General features: G+C 40.3%; 3 protein-coding genes across 8 annotated transcripts in view; 2 read left to right on the top strand and 1 right to left on the bottom strand.

Moving 5' to 3' along the window:
- LOC117484996 (cytochrome c oxidase assembly factor 6 homolog) lies at positions 1-1,332 on the top strand. Of its 2 annotated transcripts, none has more exons than XM_034133540.1 (3): positions 1-257; positions 454-609; positions 810-1,332. In XM_034133540.1, the coding sequence occupies exons 2-3, from the start codon at positions 466-468 to the stop codon at positions 906-908; spliced, it is 243 nt and encodes an 80-aa protein (XP_033989431.1). In that variant the 5' UTR covers positions 1-257; positions 454-465; the 3' UTR covers positions 909-1,332. The 2 variants fall into 2 exon arrangements, with proteins under 2 accessions (XP_033989431.1, XP_033989432.1); XM_034133541.1 differs by having other exon boundaries at positions 21-261.
- Positions 1,333-1,437: 105 nt separating this feature from the next.
- slc13a4 (solute carrier family 13 member 4) lies at positions 1,438-16,960 on the bottom strand. 2 transcript variants are annotated; one of them, XM_034133538.1, is made up of 16 exons: positions 16,720-16,960; positions 12,104-12,232; positions 8,527-8,663; positions 8,151-8,326; positions 7,806-7,872; positions 7,648-7,687; positions 7,454-7,540; positions 7,045-7,229; positions 6,062-6,181; positions 5,788-5,889; positions 5,316-5,417; positions 5,087-5,202; positions 4,855-4,970; positions 4,591-4,752; positions 3,647-3,784; positions 1,438-3,355 (listed from the first exon to the last, which is right to left on the bottom strand). In XM_034133538.1, the coding sequence occupies exons 1-16, from the start codon at positions 16,840-16,842 to the stop codon at positions 3,218-3,220; spliced, it is 1,938 nt and encodes a 645-aa protein (XP_033989429.1). In that variant the 5' UTR covers positions 16,843-16,960; the 3' UTR covers positions 1,438-3,217. The 2 variants fall into 2 exon arrangements, with proteins under 2 accessions (XP_033989429.1, XP_033989430.1); XM_034133539.1 differs by having other exon boundaries at positions 4,855-4,964.
- Positions 15,782-19,245, top strand: part of zgc:162331 (uncharacterized protein LOC793007 homolog) — a 39,948-nt gene continuing 36,484 nt past the window's right edge. For 2 of the 4 annotated variants that reach the window (XM_034133537.1, XM_034133534.1), the window contains exon 1: positions 17,072-17,127. The gene's annotated coding sequence lies outside the window, so the exon portion shown is untranslated. Of the gene's footprint in view, positions 15,842-17,012; positions 17,048-17,071; positions 17,128-19,245 lie in introns of those variants that run through there. The other 2 variants (XM_034133535.1, XM_034133536.1) reach the window with 2 other exon arrangements.

Here is a 19,245-nt window from a genome sequence, read left to right as displayed (position 1 = left end):
TCACCTGGTGCGTGTTGTCAAGCACGCCTAGACGTCATCACAACGCGACAAGGAAGTGTAGTCGCTCGTGTCCTTCAGTGATAAACGTTACAAAAGTCTCTGCTTTAGGGACAGTTTTACTCTGTTTATTCGGCTTTAATGGAGAGACAGGAGCGGTGAATAGTGATAGTTTGAATCAAAATATGTGTTATTTGTAGTTATTATCAAAGCGACGATAGTGGCTCTACTGAGGCTGAACATTACAACATAAACACACAGTAAGTAAGTAACGATAGTTTGTGTAAACATGAAGGATATGGGGTTAGACTGTAAAAACGTGTGATCAAGTAGTAGTGGTATTACAGTAAGGTACTATAGTGAGACATTTTAAATCATAGTTGGATTTTTTTTTCACACAGTTGGAGCTACATCCATTTCTGTTGCCTAGCCTTTCGTTTTTTACATCTCTCCCAGGATCAAGCTGCGATGAGTGCTCCTAACTCTTCAGAGAGGAAGGCCTGCTGGGACTCCAGGGACCTGCTGTGGAAGTGTCTGGATGACAATGGGGACAAAGCTGAATCCTGCCTGAAGTTCCAGGGCGAGTTCGAGTCCAACTGTCCTGCTCAATGGGTAAAATATCCCCTCTTTATCCGTGTGATTACTGAGATCTCTGGTGTCAGAAAGGATGAACCGTGGCAGTGTTTAAACAATCTCAATATCAGTAATCTATAAAAAAATAAGAATATGCCTCATCCCTCCCCAATCAGGTGAAAGCTACAGCTTCAGTTAAAATGGGGTCATTACTCATCTTTTTATATTTTCCCTGACAGGTGAAATATTTCAGCAAGAGGAGAGAATATCTGAAATACAAAGCGAAGATGGAGACTGAAGGATTCAAGCCGGCTGAAGGCCCTAAGCAACCTTCCTAACCAAAACCTGCAGTCTGACTGGCTTTCAGATCAGAGCCAGAGGTGCACACTGGGAGAGGAGTTTTCTAACTTTATTATGGACTTCACCACTGTGATTATTTATTTGTACAGAGATGAAAGCTGCATCCAGGAACATGCATTTCACCAGCTGTTTCAAAATTATTTGAGCTTCTCTTCACCTGATCAGCTGCTCTGAGATGTTTTAAAGGAAACGACGAGAGAGGAAAGATGGTGAATCCACCTGGAAATTACATGTAATGTCACTGTGGTAAAACTTTACTATTGCTGTTTGAAATTTTGAAAAATTGCCTTTGATCAATAAATGCTGATCTTTACTGATGCTTTCCTTTTAATCCTGATTTATCAACATCTTTAAGTGTGACTGACTAGGGCTGTTGGATGTAAATAAATAAAATGAATTCAATGCCTTCAGTAGTTTTATTGTTGTATCATCTTAACTCTAGTTTTTTTCTTGAGACATGAGACAATTAAGAATAGTACAGCTCATTTGGAAACAGGCACATACATTTTATATTACAAATCTGTATTTATTTACAAAGGAGTGTTGCTCTTACACCATAAAGTTGTATGAAACCTTCAGTAGGGCAGGACAAATTACAAAAGCATCTATGGCTTTTCACTACCCACACTGACCTAAACTTATAATGCAGTGATATAAAAAGTCAAAAATTGCATTAAAATGTGTGTAAAAAATATAGAGGCTATTTTTGCACAGTTCATTGCATCTATGTCTTTGTGCAAGCCTTTTCCCCTCCAGATGACAGAATTGTGATTTGAAATTGAATTGAACATTTGTTCAATCCCACCCTGTGCTACCTCTCTCCTCAAAGGCTTTGGGTGCTGCATTCAGACACAATAAGTAACTTGGCTACCTCCCAACTCTGAATTTCTTTTAGCTTCACATGCCAGGAGAAAAATCACACCTCCAGGGTAACCAAAAACAAAAACCAAACATGATCATCCTGTAGCTTAACATGCTAATATCACACATTTTAAAATATATGTTTCTGTGTTAACTCCAGTAGCTTTTGATTATTGATCGTATATTTCATACATCATACATCATATTTGCATAGCTAGTAGATTTTTCTAAGATTTTATGAATGTTATGATTTCAGATGTATTCAATATGACAAAAAAAACGCATCTGACCAACAAGCAAAAGTCAACAAAAAGTAATTAAGCAAGACAAAGTTAATTCAGGATCAAAGGCACACGGGTCAAGAAACAAAAAATAATGCCAGGAGTGTGTAAAACCACTTAAATGGCAAGATAAGGAAAGGCTACAATGAAAAGTAACTTGATAATAAAATCTGCATAAAATAAACTCTTGTAGGTTCATTCAGCTATCTATACCTTAAATACAGCTTACATTCTTAATATATTAATGTTATCTAATAAAATCGTATGTCTGAGAAATAGCACGGTAAAAAGCAATTACACTTCTGTGTTCCATGATTTAAGGAGGAAGGCGTTGGTATGACAGGCAGTAATACGGAAGGTCGCTATGGTGTGTTCACAGTATGATCAGCTTCAGTAACTTTGGACAAGACATCAGCTCCCAATTTGTTGCCAAAAGAACAAAAACACCTTTACAAATAAGATACTAGGCACATCTGAAAGGCTGGACCAGCATGCATGTATACAGTACATTATCAGCCTTAGTAGAAGCCTCTTCTCATGCATTTATCTGGCTTCACATCGGACAGTAAAGACAACTGGATATATCAGAATAATACTTCAAATTCTCTCAGGAATCTTTCCATGGTTAAAGAATCATACATAAAGTACAGCAGGAAGCATGCAGTAAAAAGAGGCTTACTTAGTATGGCCATATAGCTTATTTATATCTAAACATCAACTAATAAGGCATGATGTGGCCCTGAAAACAGTTTATACATCGCTATTTTGAATCAAAACAACTTAATGATCACCATAAATACTGTATGTTTGTATTTCTGAGTAATATTTTCAGTGATTTTGTGGAAAACAGAATCTCCATCAAACTTGGTTGACAATGGTAAAAAAAATCCTGTGACTGGAAGTCAGAGCACAGAGGCCACTGTGACAAAGGCATTCTGTCCTTGTTATTACAATATAAAACGTATTATTGCATCAACAGGTATTGTTTTTGCTCTCTCTTCTTCATCATCTTCTTCTTCTTTCTTCTTCTTCAGGTACAGTTATCCGTCTAATAAAGGGCTAAACTCTGAGCAAGACGGTCCTTTTTTTTTCAGAAACACTGCCCCATCTCTTTCTCTCTCTGTCTCTCAGTTATTCAGTGGTGGTTATAAGCCCCCAGTGACGTTCCTGGCAATTGCCCAGTCTGGAAACTCATTCAGGTTGAACAGGGGAACCCCCCACGTGCTGATGGCCAACATCACCACCACCACGCCAATCAGATTCACCCCAAAGCCTGCTTTCACCTGGAGGACACAAAGAGGAAAATACAAGTTAGGTTAGGTCCACTGTAAGCCTTTGTCTTCCTGAAAACCAGCAAGAGTTAGGACATCTCATCCTCATGATTAAATTAAAGAACTTTGACACATTGTACTCTTAGCCTTTTGATGATACAGGTGCAGAAAGAGCATGTGACTGAGTGTGTGTGTTTATCTATGTGTGTGTGTGTGTGTGTGTGCGTACGTGCGTGCGTGCGTGCGTGCGTGCGTGCGTGCGTGCGTGCGTGCGTGCGTGCGTGCGTGTGTGTGCGTGCTTACCATGTCGCTGATCTTCACGTGGCCGTAACTAAAGACGATGGCGTTGGGGGGGTTCCCGACTGGAAGCATGACCCCGAATGACACGCACATGGTGGAGGGGATCAGAGTGTGCAGGGGGTTGATGCGCAGAGTCTCTGACTGCAGGGAGGGAGGAGAGAGGGAGGGAGAAAGGGAGGATAGGCTTAGATACATCGTACAGACAAGATGCAGAGTGTGGGTTTATAAAGCTTCCTGCTACCACATGCACACGACATTAGCTTTACCTCTGAGCAATATGGGGGGGGTCATTCATAAGTAGGAAGCAAATGTCTAATTAGTTGCTTATGAGGATATGTGTGATGAAAGAATAATTTCTCCAACACAGCAAAAAAAAACCTATAGAGATCATTTGTGGCTTTTAAAGCTAGAGTGGACATTTTTTGAATTACTATCATGCTTTCAAATATCTGTCTCTTCAATAAGATGCAGCAGCCGGTTATCTAAGCTTAGAATGAAGTCTGGAAACACGGGCAAACTCCTGGCTCTGTCTGAAGGTAAGAAAATCCACCTTCCAGCACCTCTTAAACCCACTCATTAAAAGACACCCAGTGAGCATGTTTCCTTAAAAGGTTCAATTGTGTCAGAAAGCTGTATTATTGTTTTTCTCCAGTGTGCTTAATCTTCATTGTATAAGTTAATCAAAAAGAGTGGTATTGAAGCAGAAATTAGCACCATGTTGCACGGTTTAAAATAAATGTTCTTCAAAAAATGAGCCAAAGGAGCAAAGCCTGCATGCTCCTTGGCAATAAAGTACTTGCCAAGTTTAGATTTTTTGAATTTCTGTCAATACTTCTGTTCCTCTCTGGTGTCTCTAAACATCACGTTTACAGGCCCCTGTAGAGCCACCCAAACCCAGGTATTGGGACCAAGTATTGAGAATAGTTGTGTGAAAAGGAGTTTCATACCAGCGCTGACAGGATGGGCAGGAAGACGGTAAGAGTCGCAGGGTTGGAGGCAAACTCTGTGACCGCTGACACCAGCAGGCAGGCCAGCAGGGTGACGGCCCACGGAGGAAGACCACTCATGGGCTCCAGCTGTCTGCCGATCCACACTGACAGGCCTGACACCTGCACACACACAGACAGATCAAATCAGATCAAGACTTCTCACCTAGAAGCTTCCTAACCCTCATGAGAGAACTTGCAGTACACCAACACATGTATAGTTACCTTACAACCAGCAGCCAGCGCATAGCCGCCTCCCACCAGGATCACGATCTCCCACGGCATCAGTTTCTGGAAGTCCTTCCAGGTGATCATGGGAGCCATTGGGTCGGACTCTGCATCTTTTTAAATCAGAGAAAATGTCAATTTATCTCTGTATATATCTGTGTTTATAATGGTTTATGCTGACTTAATGAACATATTTTTGACAAAAGCAAAGCTATTCCAAAGTTCTGACCTGTGTTCCTACAACTGGAGGAAGAGCAGGAGGAGGAGAAAGGTCGCCTGGCAGGGATGAGGAAGAGCAGGAAGCCCAGAAGTACAGAGACTGTGGCGTCTGTCCTGTAGCCTTTCCTGAGAGGGAGAACACCACAGATATAAAAGATGCAAAAGAAGAGAGACGAAAATGTGCATGTCTGTCTGTGTGAGAGTGTAAGTTTAATGTGTGTGTGGTGTTACGCACTCACTTCTCAAATAGGGATGTCCAGCCGGGCACAAAACCTGGCTCTCTGGTGAACCACAGCAGGGTCATCAGGATGAAGAAAACACCGGTCACCACCTCTGGGTAGCTACGACACACATATAAACCACGACAGCATATGAGCAACAATGACATGAGTGATTGCAGAGTAATGTCTCGGTATGGCTCATAGAATAATCCGTAACGTCTTTGAATGTTAAAAAAATGTCCAATTGGCTCAAATAAATGCATGATTTTCAAACTAATTAGGTTGTAACAAGTTGTTCCTGTACGGAGTTGGTTAGTTTCAACTGAAAATCACCTAAAAGTGGCACATTTCCTCGGTTAAATAACAAAAAAATCCCCACAATAATCAACTAAATTCCCTTAAATACAACATACCAATCTCAGGGACATCCAGTTAAGTCGGTAAAGCTCCAACAAATAAACCAGACACACATATAAACACATGCACACACCTGATGGGTCCCAGTTTGGCGTACTCCTCATGGATCCTTTTCTCTGACAGCATCTCTCTCCTGGTTTTGCGTTTCTTACTCCATGAGCACGTTTCCCTGAAGCTGAACACACAAAAAACAACATCAGGCACATTCAGTGCGTGTGTTAAACATGCAACCACAGTGTAACACAAACCTCAACAGGATTATCACGGGAGTCTGTAATGATGAGATGCATTAGTATGTATGTTCACACAGTACACATCTTTAAAAATACACACTCCCACACACTCACTTGCAGCCCAGGAAGAGGAAGTGCAGCCACAGCCAGGTGAGGACCAGCATGATGATGGCGATGGGGAAGCTGAAGATAAACCATGTGCCGAAATTGATCACCTTAGCATCTGGATACCGACTGAAGAGACAAAGAGAGAAGCAGAGTTACATCGACTTCAATGGAACGGAAATATTGGGGAGGAGAATTTTCTAATTGTTCACACCGCTTGGATGGATTGCTGTATCACTTTAGGATTACATTTACAATTGCACACACAGGCAGAACCAAAACCTGACCTTTGTCCAACAAGCTGAGACATGAAGGAGGCCATTCTGCTGGGCTTATTGCTGCGGCTGGAGAAAATCGCTCATTATAGAGGCTAAGCAGTGGGAGCCCTCCAGACACTGAGTTAACAGGGACTGTCTCAGTCTGACCAGCACAGACGCCAAGAAATCAATCAAGCCGTAATCATGTTTCAAAGTGTGGATGGTGTCTACTGGAGCTAATACCATACCAAAACAACTGTGTGATACCAGCACCCAACCCATGCTAAACCTGCTTTAAATTAATCTTGCGGTCAGAGGAAGGTGGATTGACGAGGTGTGCACGTACATGTACTTACGTTTACTTACATGTACTCTGTCATCTTATGTGTACCTACGTGTATCTATGTGTATGCACGTACCTGTGTGCACCTACAGTACATTTACCTAAATGTACCTATGTTGACCTACATGTACCTTTGTGTATCTATGAATACCTACTTTTTGGGTTTCCGTGTAGCTACGTGTTTTTACAGGTACCTTTGTGTATCTACATGTATCTATGTATACCTATGTGTACCTTCGTGTACCCGCATGTGTCTACGTGTATCTACGGTTACATTCATGTTTCTACATGTACCTACCGACGTGTATGTCCTTCTACCCACGTCCACATACATGAACCTACGTGTAACAACGTGTACCTACGCATACAGACGCATATCTACATAAACCTACTTGTTGAACTGCTCAGCAAAGATGAGGTTGGTGGAGGTGCCAGTGATGGTGATGAGCCCGCCGATGGTGGCAGCGTAGGTGATGCTGAGCGACAGGCATTTGCAGATCATGTGATCCTTCTTGGTGGGATACTGGGAGTCTCTCCTGGCTTCGATGCGCTTCACATTTGGGAACTCAATCGCAACCTGAGAGAGAGGGAGGAGTATATCGTAAATTAAGTGTGTGTGTGTGTGTGTGTGTGTGTGTGTGGTGTGTGTGTGTGTGTGTGTGTGTGTGTGTGTGTGTGTGTGTGTGTGTGTGTGTGTGTGTGTGTGTGTGTGTGTGTGTGTGTCTGTGTGTGTGTCTGTGTGTGTGTCTGTGTGTGTGTGTGTGTGTGTTGTGTGTGTGTGTGTGTGTGTGTGTTCCCAACCTGAGGCAGGAGTCCGTTGGTGTGCCTGATGTACGTCGGGTTAGAGGTTGCCTCCAGACCCACACCATTCCCCTCACAACACTGCACCTGAGAACAAGATAAGAAGACTCAGAGAGAAATCCTTCACTTGCATTATATGACTGCTGGTTATTTGTTGAGCGTCTGCTTGGTGGAAAAGCCTCTGTTGGTCTCACCTCACTGAGTGTTGTTAGCTCCTGTTTAGAGCAGACACTGCTGCAGAGAGAAGAGGAGAGAAAATGAACAATAACAAAATAACTCAGCTAACATTTTGGTTTCCATTGGATGAGTATTTCCGAATCTTGTTTAATGTTAAATACACACATGCACGTACCTGTTGTTGTGGTAAAGAAGCTCTAGCTGGTTTTTGTCCAGGTTGTCCTCCTCTTTTTCTGAAGCAGCTGCACAAACGATGATCAACATTAGCGTGTAACAAAATAATTGTTGGTGGAACTTGTTACATTTCTCTATTAACTACAAATATTGTTGTGCTACAGTTGGATACACCATCATCACATGGTTCTTATTTTGCTTCACTTCACCCAGATCATCCATCTACAGTCCTGTGTGGGTGTTGGTAGAAGCGTTGCTATCAACATCTGTTTAAGGTCAACATTGAAGCCTTCACTGTTCCCCCCCCCCCCCCCCCCCCCCCCTGTGGTGACTGAGCCAGACGTACCGCTGTCGTCCTCGGGCGCCTCTACGGTTTCTGAGTCGGCGTGTCCGTCGGCCAGGCCGGTGCAGATCAGCTGCTGCAGGACGGCCTCGGCTATGGGCATCACCATGGCTGTGGTGGACGTGTTGCTGAGCCACATGGACAGGAACACGGTGCAGCACATGAAGCCCAGCACCAACCTGCAGGAGAGACAGGGAGCTGAATTAGTTAATATGACAGGAACTGCTGGGGTTCGTCCCCTCTGTCTTTTCAAATCTGACTTTAAAAAAAAAAAAAAAAAGGCACTGTTGGACCATAAATGATCTTTAAAATGTTGTATTGTTTGTGTATGTGTGCGTGTGCGTGCGCGTGTGCGTGTGCGTGTGCGTGTGCTGCTTACATGCCAGGCTTGGCCCCTGCGATCATCACCATGCGCAGAGCGATGCGTTTGTGCAGGTTCCACTTCTCTATGGAGGCTGCGAGGCAGATGACTCCCATCAGCAGCAGGGTGGTGTCTTTACAGTATTCTGCTGCAACCTAAACAAACACACACAGGCTTTGTTTTATTCCAGTTAAAACAAATATTTGAAAACTTTTACAAATTGATTGAAGGCACAAGATGAAATGTAGGAATGTCATGAGATCTGAGGAGACAAGAAGCAGCGATGGGGCCTTTTGTCCAACCTTTTCTTCCTTGGTTTGGATCAACACTAACAGTTTGCCGTTTGTTCTTTTTAATCTGCTCTACTTCCCACCCGCAGGGTTCACGGCCTCAAAGTGTTGTGTAAGCCCACGTCTCCTAACCTCTCACCTAAAACCGTTTCACTTCCTCCTGCTGCTGCGCATTTTTCACAACACTCCACCTTTCTCTGTCATTTAAAGTAGTAAACAGCAAAGCAACTACACAGGGTGTAGGGCTTTAAACTCTCTGCTTCTACTCTAAAACTGGATATTTCAAAACGTCCTTCATGGAATTGAGGTCCGATGGAGAAATGACAAGAATAACATTACGGAATACAACTGATACAGATAATGTTGTCCCACCAAAGCTCTGCCTTTGTTCAGGAAGATAGTCTTTATACTACTAAACTGGGTAAAATAAATGAGTTCACTGATGACCAATGGCGGAATAAATATTTAGATAATTAATTTAGGTAAAAGTGCAAATATGAGGAGAATGTACTTTAAATTTTAAAAGAATAATTACACAATGCAGAAAAATCATTACATTTTAGAAGCTGGGAATATACTGTTTTTACATGTAGAGTTACAGAAACAATAAACATATTCCTAATATATTAATGGGCTTAATTTTCCAGCTGTACATGAAAGCCTAAATATTCTTGTGCATTTTTTTGTGTGCAAAATGTAAATGTGTTAATTATCTAGGAACTGAACCTGTAAAATAAATGGACAGAAGTAAAAAGTAGAACATTTCCCCTTGACATGTGGTACAGCAGACGTAGAAATGTGCATGAAAAGAAAAAAACCCGGTAGTACAAATACCTCACAACCGTGATTAAGTTCTTGAGTAAATGTCATTTGTTAATTTGCACCTCTGCTGATGAATAATGTAATCTGCCCTACTTTAATTTACATGGTTAATCCCTTCTACTGTAAAAACAACACGTCATTTACAATAAATGTTGACATGTCTTGGGTCTTAAAAGTGACTTAGGAGACTTGAATTTTTTTAACCTTTTCAATGACAGAACCACATGGTGTGGTTCAGATGATGTGCCCCAATAGTGAGACGCAGCAGACTACTGTAGGAGACAATTCCTACATTTTGTTGCCAGCTTTAAAGCAGCTGATGGAAAAAAGAGCCAGTGCTCACCTCCTTGGTAAAGTGGCGCCGTGAGGACGATAATAGTGAACATGTTGCATAATCCTCTGAGCTGGCACATTCACACAACCCCATCACAAGAGGCTTACAGCAGCTTTCTCACTGTTTGTCAATGCGATTTGGTCATATGAGGCGTACAGCCCCCTTTTCATGTAATGCTCATAAGAAAGGGTTATTTTAGACATATTTATTGATGGAAAATGAACTGTAATTACATAATGATAATAATTTACCAGTTTATTGTTTGCACACAATATATAACATATTTATATAATATATATTAATATATACTATATTAAGAATTTCATTATTAAGTCAATAGTTTACATTTTAATCAATCCTATGTAAAATGTCAAAATTATGGAGCAGATATTTCTAACACTTTATTAATTGGTAATATTTTTTTTCTTTGGTTATTATTATCTAAAAAAATGTATGGTTATTATTAAGTTGCAAATGATTATGATGTACAGCTGCAGATAAATGTAAGAGACCACTGAAATAATCAGTTTATCTAGTTTTAATCAAATTAACATTATGTTTTATTCTGCTACTGACACGAAATCTAACAATTTTCTAACAAAAATAATGTCATTGAGAGAATTTAATTCCAGAAAATAAACCTGGTATGACAGAAGTTTATAATCATTTTTAACCAACAAAATACCAACGTTGAATTTAGGAAGAGTTTAGAATATCAATATTTGGTAGAATGCCCCTGATTTCCAATCACAGCGTTCATGTGTGTTCACTGATGGCTGACTTTATGCCACTTCTGGAGGTTTATGACCATCCATCTTTATTTGCATGATCTGCAAGGTTTTCAATGCGGTGTCACACATAAATGAGTCCTTTAAATAAACTTTGTTCATAGCACAGAAGGGCCTTTCATTCTCACGCTGTCACATCCGATTAGCCGATGACCTGCCGTGCTGTTAGGCCCTACATGGTTTAGACCAGGGCTATTCAATTGGCGGTCCGAGGGCCAAATCCGGCCCCGGGGTGATATTTACTGGCCCTTTGAGTATAATGTTAAAAAGTTAAAAAAATTATTTAAGATATATATTTTTTGTAAATTTTTGGGCCAGAGTGCCTTTATTCCAGAGAGGGTGTTACATTGAGAGATAGAGGGGAAGACATTGCCTGAAAACTTCGGCGGGCTCGGGTTTCGAACCCACCTACTAGCTACTGTTGTGACAACTCCTGTCATTTATTGCATCTCTGCGTGAATGATTAGATCATTTCACCTAAATGAAATCAAATTAAATTATGTTGATGGTTAAATCAGCTTCACATGTAGGCCTACTGAGTTCTGAACTTGCCATTTAGATCTATAAAGGCCTTGGGGCTATGTTGTTTGATTTAATTAAACACAATATATGCACTCCACTATGCTGTTGTAGTATTTACTGTATCTGAAGCTCTTAATATGATTGCTCATATTTCAAGCCATCTTTTTCCCGGCCCCTTGCTTTGGATGATTTTCATCAACCGGCCCCCATTCCAAACTAATTGAATAGCCCTGGTTTAGACCTAATAAGTGCTTATCTCGAACTGTAACGAAGCCTGCATACATTAATTATTCTGAAAACCACGCATGTAGCTTTTACATGCAAGTCTCACATTGACTGTGACTGTATTTTAGAGGATGTGTACCATTCTTTATCAAGCAAACTGTGCTCTGCAACATGTACACAGACTTAACTACACTAAGGTCAATAGGTCAATAGAGCTCATTACTGAGCTCAATCATGTTATCAGCACCAACCTTGTCTTAAAAGGGGGGGGGGGGGCAGAGAGTGCACTGAAATGTTAATCTGGTAGTCAAAGGTTGATGGAAAAAACCTCTTTAATCTCTTTAACCTTTCTGTTTACAGAAGCAGCAGCCATTTCTTGAGCAAAAAAACTCTGATAACTAAGCTAAGGCCTACATTAGGCTAGGTAGTTAGCATTGAGGCTAACGTGAGCAGAGAGGTCAAACACATACTAGATGTTGAAATAGTAATAACATATAAATGTTATATGTCTTAATTTGAATCACCCTGCTACTGTTGTGCAATTGCACTGGATACGCAGAGTATTTAAGCCTGGGAGAAATGTTTGACAGACAAGACAGCTTATAGAAACTCACCTCGCTGGACTTGAGCACCCCAAAGAGTGGATAGAGGAAAGCGGGTACCAGAGCAGCAGCACCCAGAGGAACAGCCTCAGACACCCAGTAGACTGCGGTCACCATCAGCACGTACGCACAGCATGCCTCCTGCAGGTAGAAACAAGAATCATTGATGAGACAACACACAAATGTATGTGTTTATGTTCTTCTGTTGTGCCATCCAAAAGCACAACGATTCAATATTTGAGGAAACTTTGGGAATCCTGAAGCTAGTAGCAGTTAGCTTAGTTTAGCATAACTGCTAACCATATTCTGTACAGCTCATTCATTAGAATTTGTATCTAATTTGTTCATTTTTTTTTATGTAGTCGTATTCAAAGTAGTATGTCGTATTTGTTGTGCTCTAACTCGGCTGCAAACACAAACAAACATACACACGGATGTTGCATTAGGTTATATAATGACAACATACCAGCCTTTCATACTGCTATGTGGAAAGAGTAGCAGGCTTAGCGGCAGGCTCCCCAACCTTAAAAACTTAAGAGGAATCTCGTGACATTTGTTAAGACCTTAAGAAGATACTTCCAATTACTTTTGACAACACTTGGACAATTTTAAACCCAAAAATCTATCTAAAATATTGTCAGGTCACATACGTAATACTAGGAAAGGGGAGAAAATACAGTGCTAACGTAAGCATGCTAACATATAACAGCATGTTTGAACTGTACCAGATTCACAATAATGTAATATTCTGAATAATAGTGGAAAGTTAATGTGCATGCAAATGTAGTCAAGATTGGGTAGAGGACAAATAAGTGACATTAGGTAACGAAGGATAAATGTACAGATAAGAAAAGACGAACATGGCTAAATAAATAAAGTCAGAAGGCCTTTTCAGCAGAACCTGATTATTGCTTATTCCTGTTATCAGAAGATAGCTGCAGAACAGTCAGATGTTCAAACATAGTTTTGCAAGTAAAAGGCAAAAGCTGGGTCAGCAGAGGCATGATGGGGGCTGATATAGCCTCTATGATAACAAGACTTCCTACTGACACTGTCAATGAGCTGAAGTCATGCTGGAAGGAGGCCTGCTTTAAGGTCTGACCTAAAGTTGTTTAACTTGGAAAAAAATGTAAGCTTTCAGCACGTTATTTTAATACATTGTACCTGATTTCAAGAAAAAACAAGTGAAACCTAAAAACCCTACCAATAGATTTATTTTTGAAATAGGATGACAGTGGGGCAACATCTATTCATGAACATTCAAGGTTTTTATTTTATAAAGAGAAAATGTGTGTATGTTTCAGTAGGTTACACATATCTCTGGCCTAAAAACTCTAATCAGATGACAAGGACGGTTCCCTCCCACAGTTTAACAGCTGACAGGCCAAAACATGTAACCCATTGATTAGTTTCTAATCAACACCATTAGGAAATGGAGATGATTGGTATTTAGAAAGAAAACAAAGTACTCCTTTTATAGGTAGATCAGATCACAGCTGAAACCTATATCCATTGAAGCAATCTGATTGAAGCAATCAGTGGATATAGAGTTCCAATGTTGTGTGGCCATCAATAATAACAGGGGGGTCAACAACCTGATGATATGTCAAAGGTTAATTAATCACCAAAAACATTACAATCTATCCTGATAGGACAAGGAATGTAGCAAGTTAAGAGACAATCAATCCAGTAGTTGTGAAACAAATATCAACCTCATGGGCTCCAGACCACAAGGCTCTTCTCATACATGTTTGTTGCACCACTTTAGTCGGTATAATTTAACCAAAAACACAATATTTTCTTTCACTAAACCAAGCCTGTGAAGGTGGAAGTTTATTTTGAAAAGACTACATGAAAGCAGTGGATATTTATAAAAGGTCAGCCAAAAAAAAGACTGACCGCAATTGCCAAATCGTGAGCCACATTAAAGGGATAGCAACCTAGGCAAAATGTGTTTGCATCCATTTATAGGTTCTGCCGGACTGACTTACGTTTTAAAAGCTTGACTTCTCCACAACTTTAACTTTATATTGGGATGTAAAATGGCACAAGCATTATGCAAATCTGCTACTGGCTTTAGATTTCTTTCTTTCTGTCTCTCTCTGACCTGGCCCAACCGCATCCAACATGTTGTTCTGCTGCAGCTGGACACAGTGCTAGTCCAACACACACACACACACACACACACACACACACACACACACACACACACACACACACACACACACACACACACACACACACACACACACACGCACACAATGTCTGTCACATTCTTGACTCAGTGTGGGTTCTCTGGAGTCGTAGGGAAGCAACGTGGGGTTGAAATCCAGCGTGGTGGTAGGTGATTATATAACTTAATTGCTTGGATTGTTTCTTTCTTTTTCTTTGTAGTGAAGGATTGTTCGTGGCCTCATGTTGTGAGAGTTACTCGTGCCAAACATCGACAAGTCCTGACATAACAGCAAGGCTCCTGGGCGACAGAGCTGACGGACAAACTGGCCAGCACATAACAGTTCTTTTGAATATTTAAGATGTTATGAATAACACAAATACATGTGTCGCAGAAGAGCTCATTGGTAACATAGACACACAGCTGTCACCACTTTTGTATTGTTTTAAAGTTGTGAGCATAAGTGATAAAATAATATTTAAACCTTTCTCAAATTACATCTGTATTTTCCAATCCAAGAAGATGGAAATACACATACTTGCTTCCTGTTTTGGTAAAAAAAGGAAAATTCCCTTGCTCATCACGTGCTATTTTGTGTAAGTAACATATAACATATACCAATATAACTGGTATTTAAATTCTGTATTTATTATACAGTATATATATTATTTAATTTTGCAGATGGCATTTCCTGCTTCTACCTTTGTATGAATTATAAAAAAAAGAGGCTCAACTTGATAAACAGTTTTAAAAAATTGAGCAACAGACAACATTTTCTTTTCGACAAGATAAATAGTGTGTTTTCTTTGGAAAGATTAGAGTTCAAATGAAGCGTTAATACACTAAATACAACTGGGGCCAATGTTGACCACATTGTGAAAGAGCATTTTGAAGCTGGAATCTGGGTTCACTGCTTCACACAATCTTTGTGTGTTACTTAACACAGAAAATCTATTCCAAGTCAAGCTTCTCAGGCATTTTTTAACCACCACCTCACTAAACATCAGCCTGTCTAATTGGAAAATCCTCACCTAATCTGAAAGTTTGACACAACAGACAAACAAAATTCTGCAAGACATTTAATCAGAAGTTGTATGATACCAGTGTAGTTAAGAAGCAAAATGCAACAAGAAGAAGTCCGATAATATAAACACAACTTAGCAAGGAAACATTAGGAACCCATTAAACTAAATAGGGAATGATTGTACTATTGGATTTGTGCAGATTAAGATAATCCTTTTGTTTCAAATGCAATTTAATTTGTCTTTCCTAGACAAACATGAGCCTCTTCAGCGGCAGTCACAGAAAGCAGTTGAACTGAGTATCAGTTCTCTGCCACTCTGCTTTAAGCAGCACACTGATCTACATCTCATCAACATGTCGCGACATCTCCCATTCACACACACTGCTCAGCTGATGATCAAGCATCCATCAAAACAGTGTGCCTTTTGATTGTTTGATTGGCCCATACACACCCTCCACACACTGAAATCCCATCAGCACAGTGAAGCCGTTAGCAGGAGGGACATCAACAGATTCAGTGGATGTTTTCTTTACCTCTCTATCGGATGTTTTAGGTATTTATGAGGTTTTTTGACATATTTAATAATGACTAATTAATTAACTTTTTTGTTAATGTTATTTTAGTTTTAATAAATAATAATAGTAATACATACATTAATCACATATAATAATCTTTTTAAGACTTTTGAGTACCACTAACCAATGTTGGCATTTGTATCTCCTAGCAGATGTTTCCTTATGTATCCATGCAACTCATCATAGGTGGATTAAAAAGAAAAGGCATTTTACTGATATACTTTTTTGAGGTACTTGTACATGAGTGGATCAATGTTATGCAACTTCTTATTTCTACTCCACTACATTTCATAGGAAAATAGTGAACCATTTTCTCCTCTAGATTTTTTTAAAACGTTCAGGTACTACTTACTTTTTATATGTAAAAAAAACATACCATAATACTTAAATACAGATCTAACAATAGCAGTAAACTAGTAATTAAAAAAGGCGAAATCAACATTAAAATGATCACATGTATTAGTGATAAACTTTGATTAGTATTTGAAAGTAGCCATTCTACAAAAAAAATAAAACGTTGATACTTTTTGATACTTTGTGTAGCCTACATTTAGCTGATAATACTTTTTATTTTTACTTATGTATGAATTGGTATTTCTACTTGTACTTAAGTAAAGGATACGAGTACTTTTTACATCTCTGATACTCATTTAGGTCAATATTACTGAATGTGCATCAGTTATGTTGCGTTTTTAATGTTCAGCCATTGCTTCACATTCCCCTACCAAAGTGACCAGTAGTTTAATTAGTTAAACACGTCGTAGTTTATCAGTAATCTCCCCCTTAATTGTAGTGTGCTCTTTTGAAACATTTTCTGGTTGTAATAATTTTTACATTGAATTTGACTTGTACTCACGCTGGTGGGGTGGATGAGCGGTAGTGGCAGCAGGGACAACGGGATGAACACAACGACGATCAGCTTCCTCGCTGCCCACAGCTTCCTGAACACATCCATCCTGGCTGCGGCCTCCAGCCTCATGGAGGACCAGGGACTCTCTGGGTCGGACCGGCCAGCACTCAGCACCACCGGGTGTGAAAGTCACTAATCTGCTTACGGGAAAGCAGCATCGACCGTGGGGAGCCGGAGGGGGAAGCACTCTTTGGGGCGCGTAAAGTTGTCTTTTGGCTGTGCGCCTTTACGCACAGACCATGGACGGTGCCCGGATCTGAGTGTTGCTGTGGGGGTGAGTGGACCCAAATCTCCACCGTGTCTGACAGGCCCCTCTCCTCCTCCTCCGTGTGCTTGATGAGTGCAAGGCGTCAGGTGAGGCTGCCGGCTCGTTTAAGGGACTGCATAGGTATGCTAATTAATCAGCTTTGGCCCACCCTCTCTGTATGAGTATATCAACCAATCAGTTGCGAGAAAAGTTTGCACAATGGTGCGTGCGTGTGTGTGTATTCTTAAGTTTTTACAGAAAAACGGGGAAACTGTGAATTGGAACATATAGAATATTCTTAGTAGTATACTAGAGCTACATATAACAAATGCAGGATTTATTATGAGATATACATTATTACAAAGAGGCACAAGAAAGCACAGCAGATGATTTCGATCACACGTGCTACAAAGTGTTTCATTGTGACTGTGTGACCAATCATATCAATCCTTTTTGGTTAAATGAATACATAGATAATTTTAAATCACATAATCCTATCCCAATGAAACAAACAGAGCAGAACAGTCACACAGTGCCCTCTGCAGGATTCACTCGGTGGTGCATGAGTATGGAGGAGAGCTTCTCATAATATCATTGTAACCTTCATTTCATAGTTGAATTCATACTGTTCATATAGCTGTTTTAAGAGAACAGCAGCTTGATTACATTTATTCACTGTAAATACATTTTCTCTATGTAGTCAACACCAGCACATTCAGAGCAAGAAGCAGCAATGAGACACAACTTCCTTTAGAGGAAGAAGTTACTAAATACATTGAGCATGGTGTGCTACATTATCAAAACCATGCACTACTGTAGGTGTCACATGACAAAATGCTGTGTGCAACATTTAAACTTACCAAAAGCTTTGCCTCCATTGTGTAATGAGGATTAATTGTTAACTTCCCGCCAGCAAACATAGAAAACCTTTGCTGCCTGGTGAAAGAAACAGGGACATTTTCATGGATTAACCACTAAATCCACTGTAATGTGTCAAAATAAGAGATTTATTACAATTATCATGACAACTTAAGGGAGAAACGCACACAAATCATTTGAGCACATTTAACTGGATATAACTTAGTGTGTGTGTGTTAGTGGGTGTGTGTGCACAGTATGTGTGTCCTCTTTATTGGACCTTTGAATTTATATAACTCAATCACTTTTAGCTAATGCTCACTAAACCTCTTTTAGTCTTTAACAAATAAACTGTATACAACTTTGTTGTGGCTCCACATTTCACACAGTGTTCCCAGTGTGTGTGAGTGTGTTATAGCCAGTCTATGGTTATAGCCTTAGTTTTTAAGCTTTCATTGATTTTGTAACTTTATCCCATGCACATGTTTACCTTTATTTTTACATTTGACCATGTCATGTAACTTTTGTAATGTAAGGGTCTTGCAACATTGTATTTATTGGTTGTGTTAAGCACTTTAATCTGCATGCTTGTATCAGAACTAGTTTTAAACGTATTATAAAGTGTGTGTGTGTGGACTGGTTTACATGACATTGTGAGGTCCTAGCATATGGCTGCTCACTAAATTCTCGTAAGCTTACGTCTTTGGGGCTTTTTAATACTTCTCAGCCTACACACGGCGGCGTGCGTTGCCGCTTGGCGGTGGGCGTGTCTTGAGCTTGGAGAGTTTACGCGAGCAACGCGACCAACAACCAATCACATGAATCTCCCGTGTCTCTCCCCAAGGGCTGGACATTTGAAGAAGTGACCAGAAAGTCGGGTTTGTCAGCTGGAAAAAGCGATGTCTATTATTTTAGGTACTAAACGAACGGGGGCTTGCAAAAACTTTTAGCTGCTGCAGGACACAAGAGTTTGCGGAAACAAGACAGGAGTTGATAATTGGAAGGGGGGTCTGTGTAAAGTTTGTGATGGGAAGGGGGGGGTTTCTGTTTGCAGCGGGGTAAAAAGGCTTTAAAAAGGCTCCCGTGTATGAATCTCACCATAGACATTAATGTCTAAAAAGCGATTTTTAATTCATGTCTATGGTGCTATTTTATGCAATATTGCATGGTGGCTAAATATACTGTCTATGCCTGCTGTCCATTCAAACGAAGTACACTGGATATAAACTCCCCAAACAGGCGAAAACCTACCAGTTTCACCCACTGTCTCTGCCACCTCCCTCCATGCCTGACTCCTCCGGTTTGTATCCCGGTAGGTGAACAGGGGCTGCGTTTCACTTCTCTTATTTTTCATTTCCTCGCTCCTC

The sequence above is a fragment of the Trematomus bernacchii genome, unplaced genomic scaffold (assembly GCF_902827165.1).
Source record: "Trematomus bernacchii unplaced genomic scaffold, fTreBer1.1, whole genome shotgun sequence".
NCBI classification, from domain to species: Eukaryota; Metazoa; Chordata; class Actinopteri; order Perciformes; family Nototheniidae; genus Trematomus; species Trematomus bernacchii.
The sequence above is the reverse complement of the archived record's forward strand: the minus strand, read 5'-3'. Positions and strand labels throughout refer to the sequence as shown.

Excerpts from the sequence above, each read along its gene's own strand:
- slc13a4 (XM_034133538.1), bottom strand. The coding sequence starts at position 16,842 with ATGAGGCTGGAGGCCGCAGCCAGGATGGATGTGTTCAGGAAGCTGTGG. Across the intron at positions 7,230-7,453 it reads CCAACGGACTCCTGCCTCAG|GTTGCGATTGAGTTCCCAAA; the intron begins GTTGGGAACACA and ends CCTCTCTCTCAG. Across the intron at positions 5,418-5,787 it reads GCCAAACTGGGACCCATCAG|CTACCCAGAGGTGGTGACCG; the intron begins GTGTGTGCATGT and ends TGTGTGTCGTAG.
- LOC117484996 (XM_034133540.1), top strand. The coding sequence starts at position 466 with ATGAGTGCTCCTAACTCTTCAGAGAGGAAGGCCTGCTGGGACTCCAGG. Across the intron at positions 610-809 it reads CCAACTGTCCTGCTCAATGG|GTGAAATATTTCAGCAAGAG; the intron begins GTAAAATATCCC and ends TTTCCCTGACAG.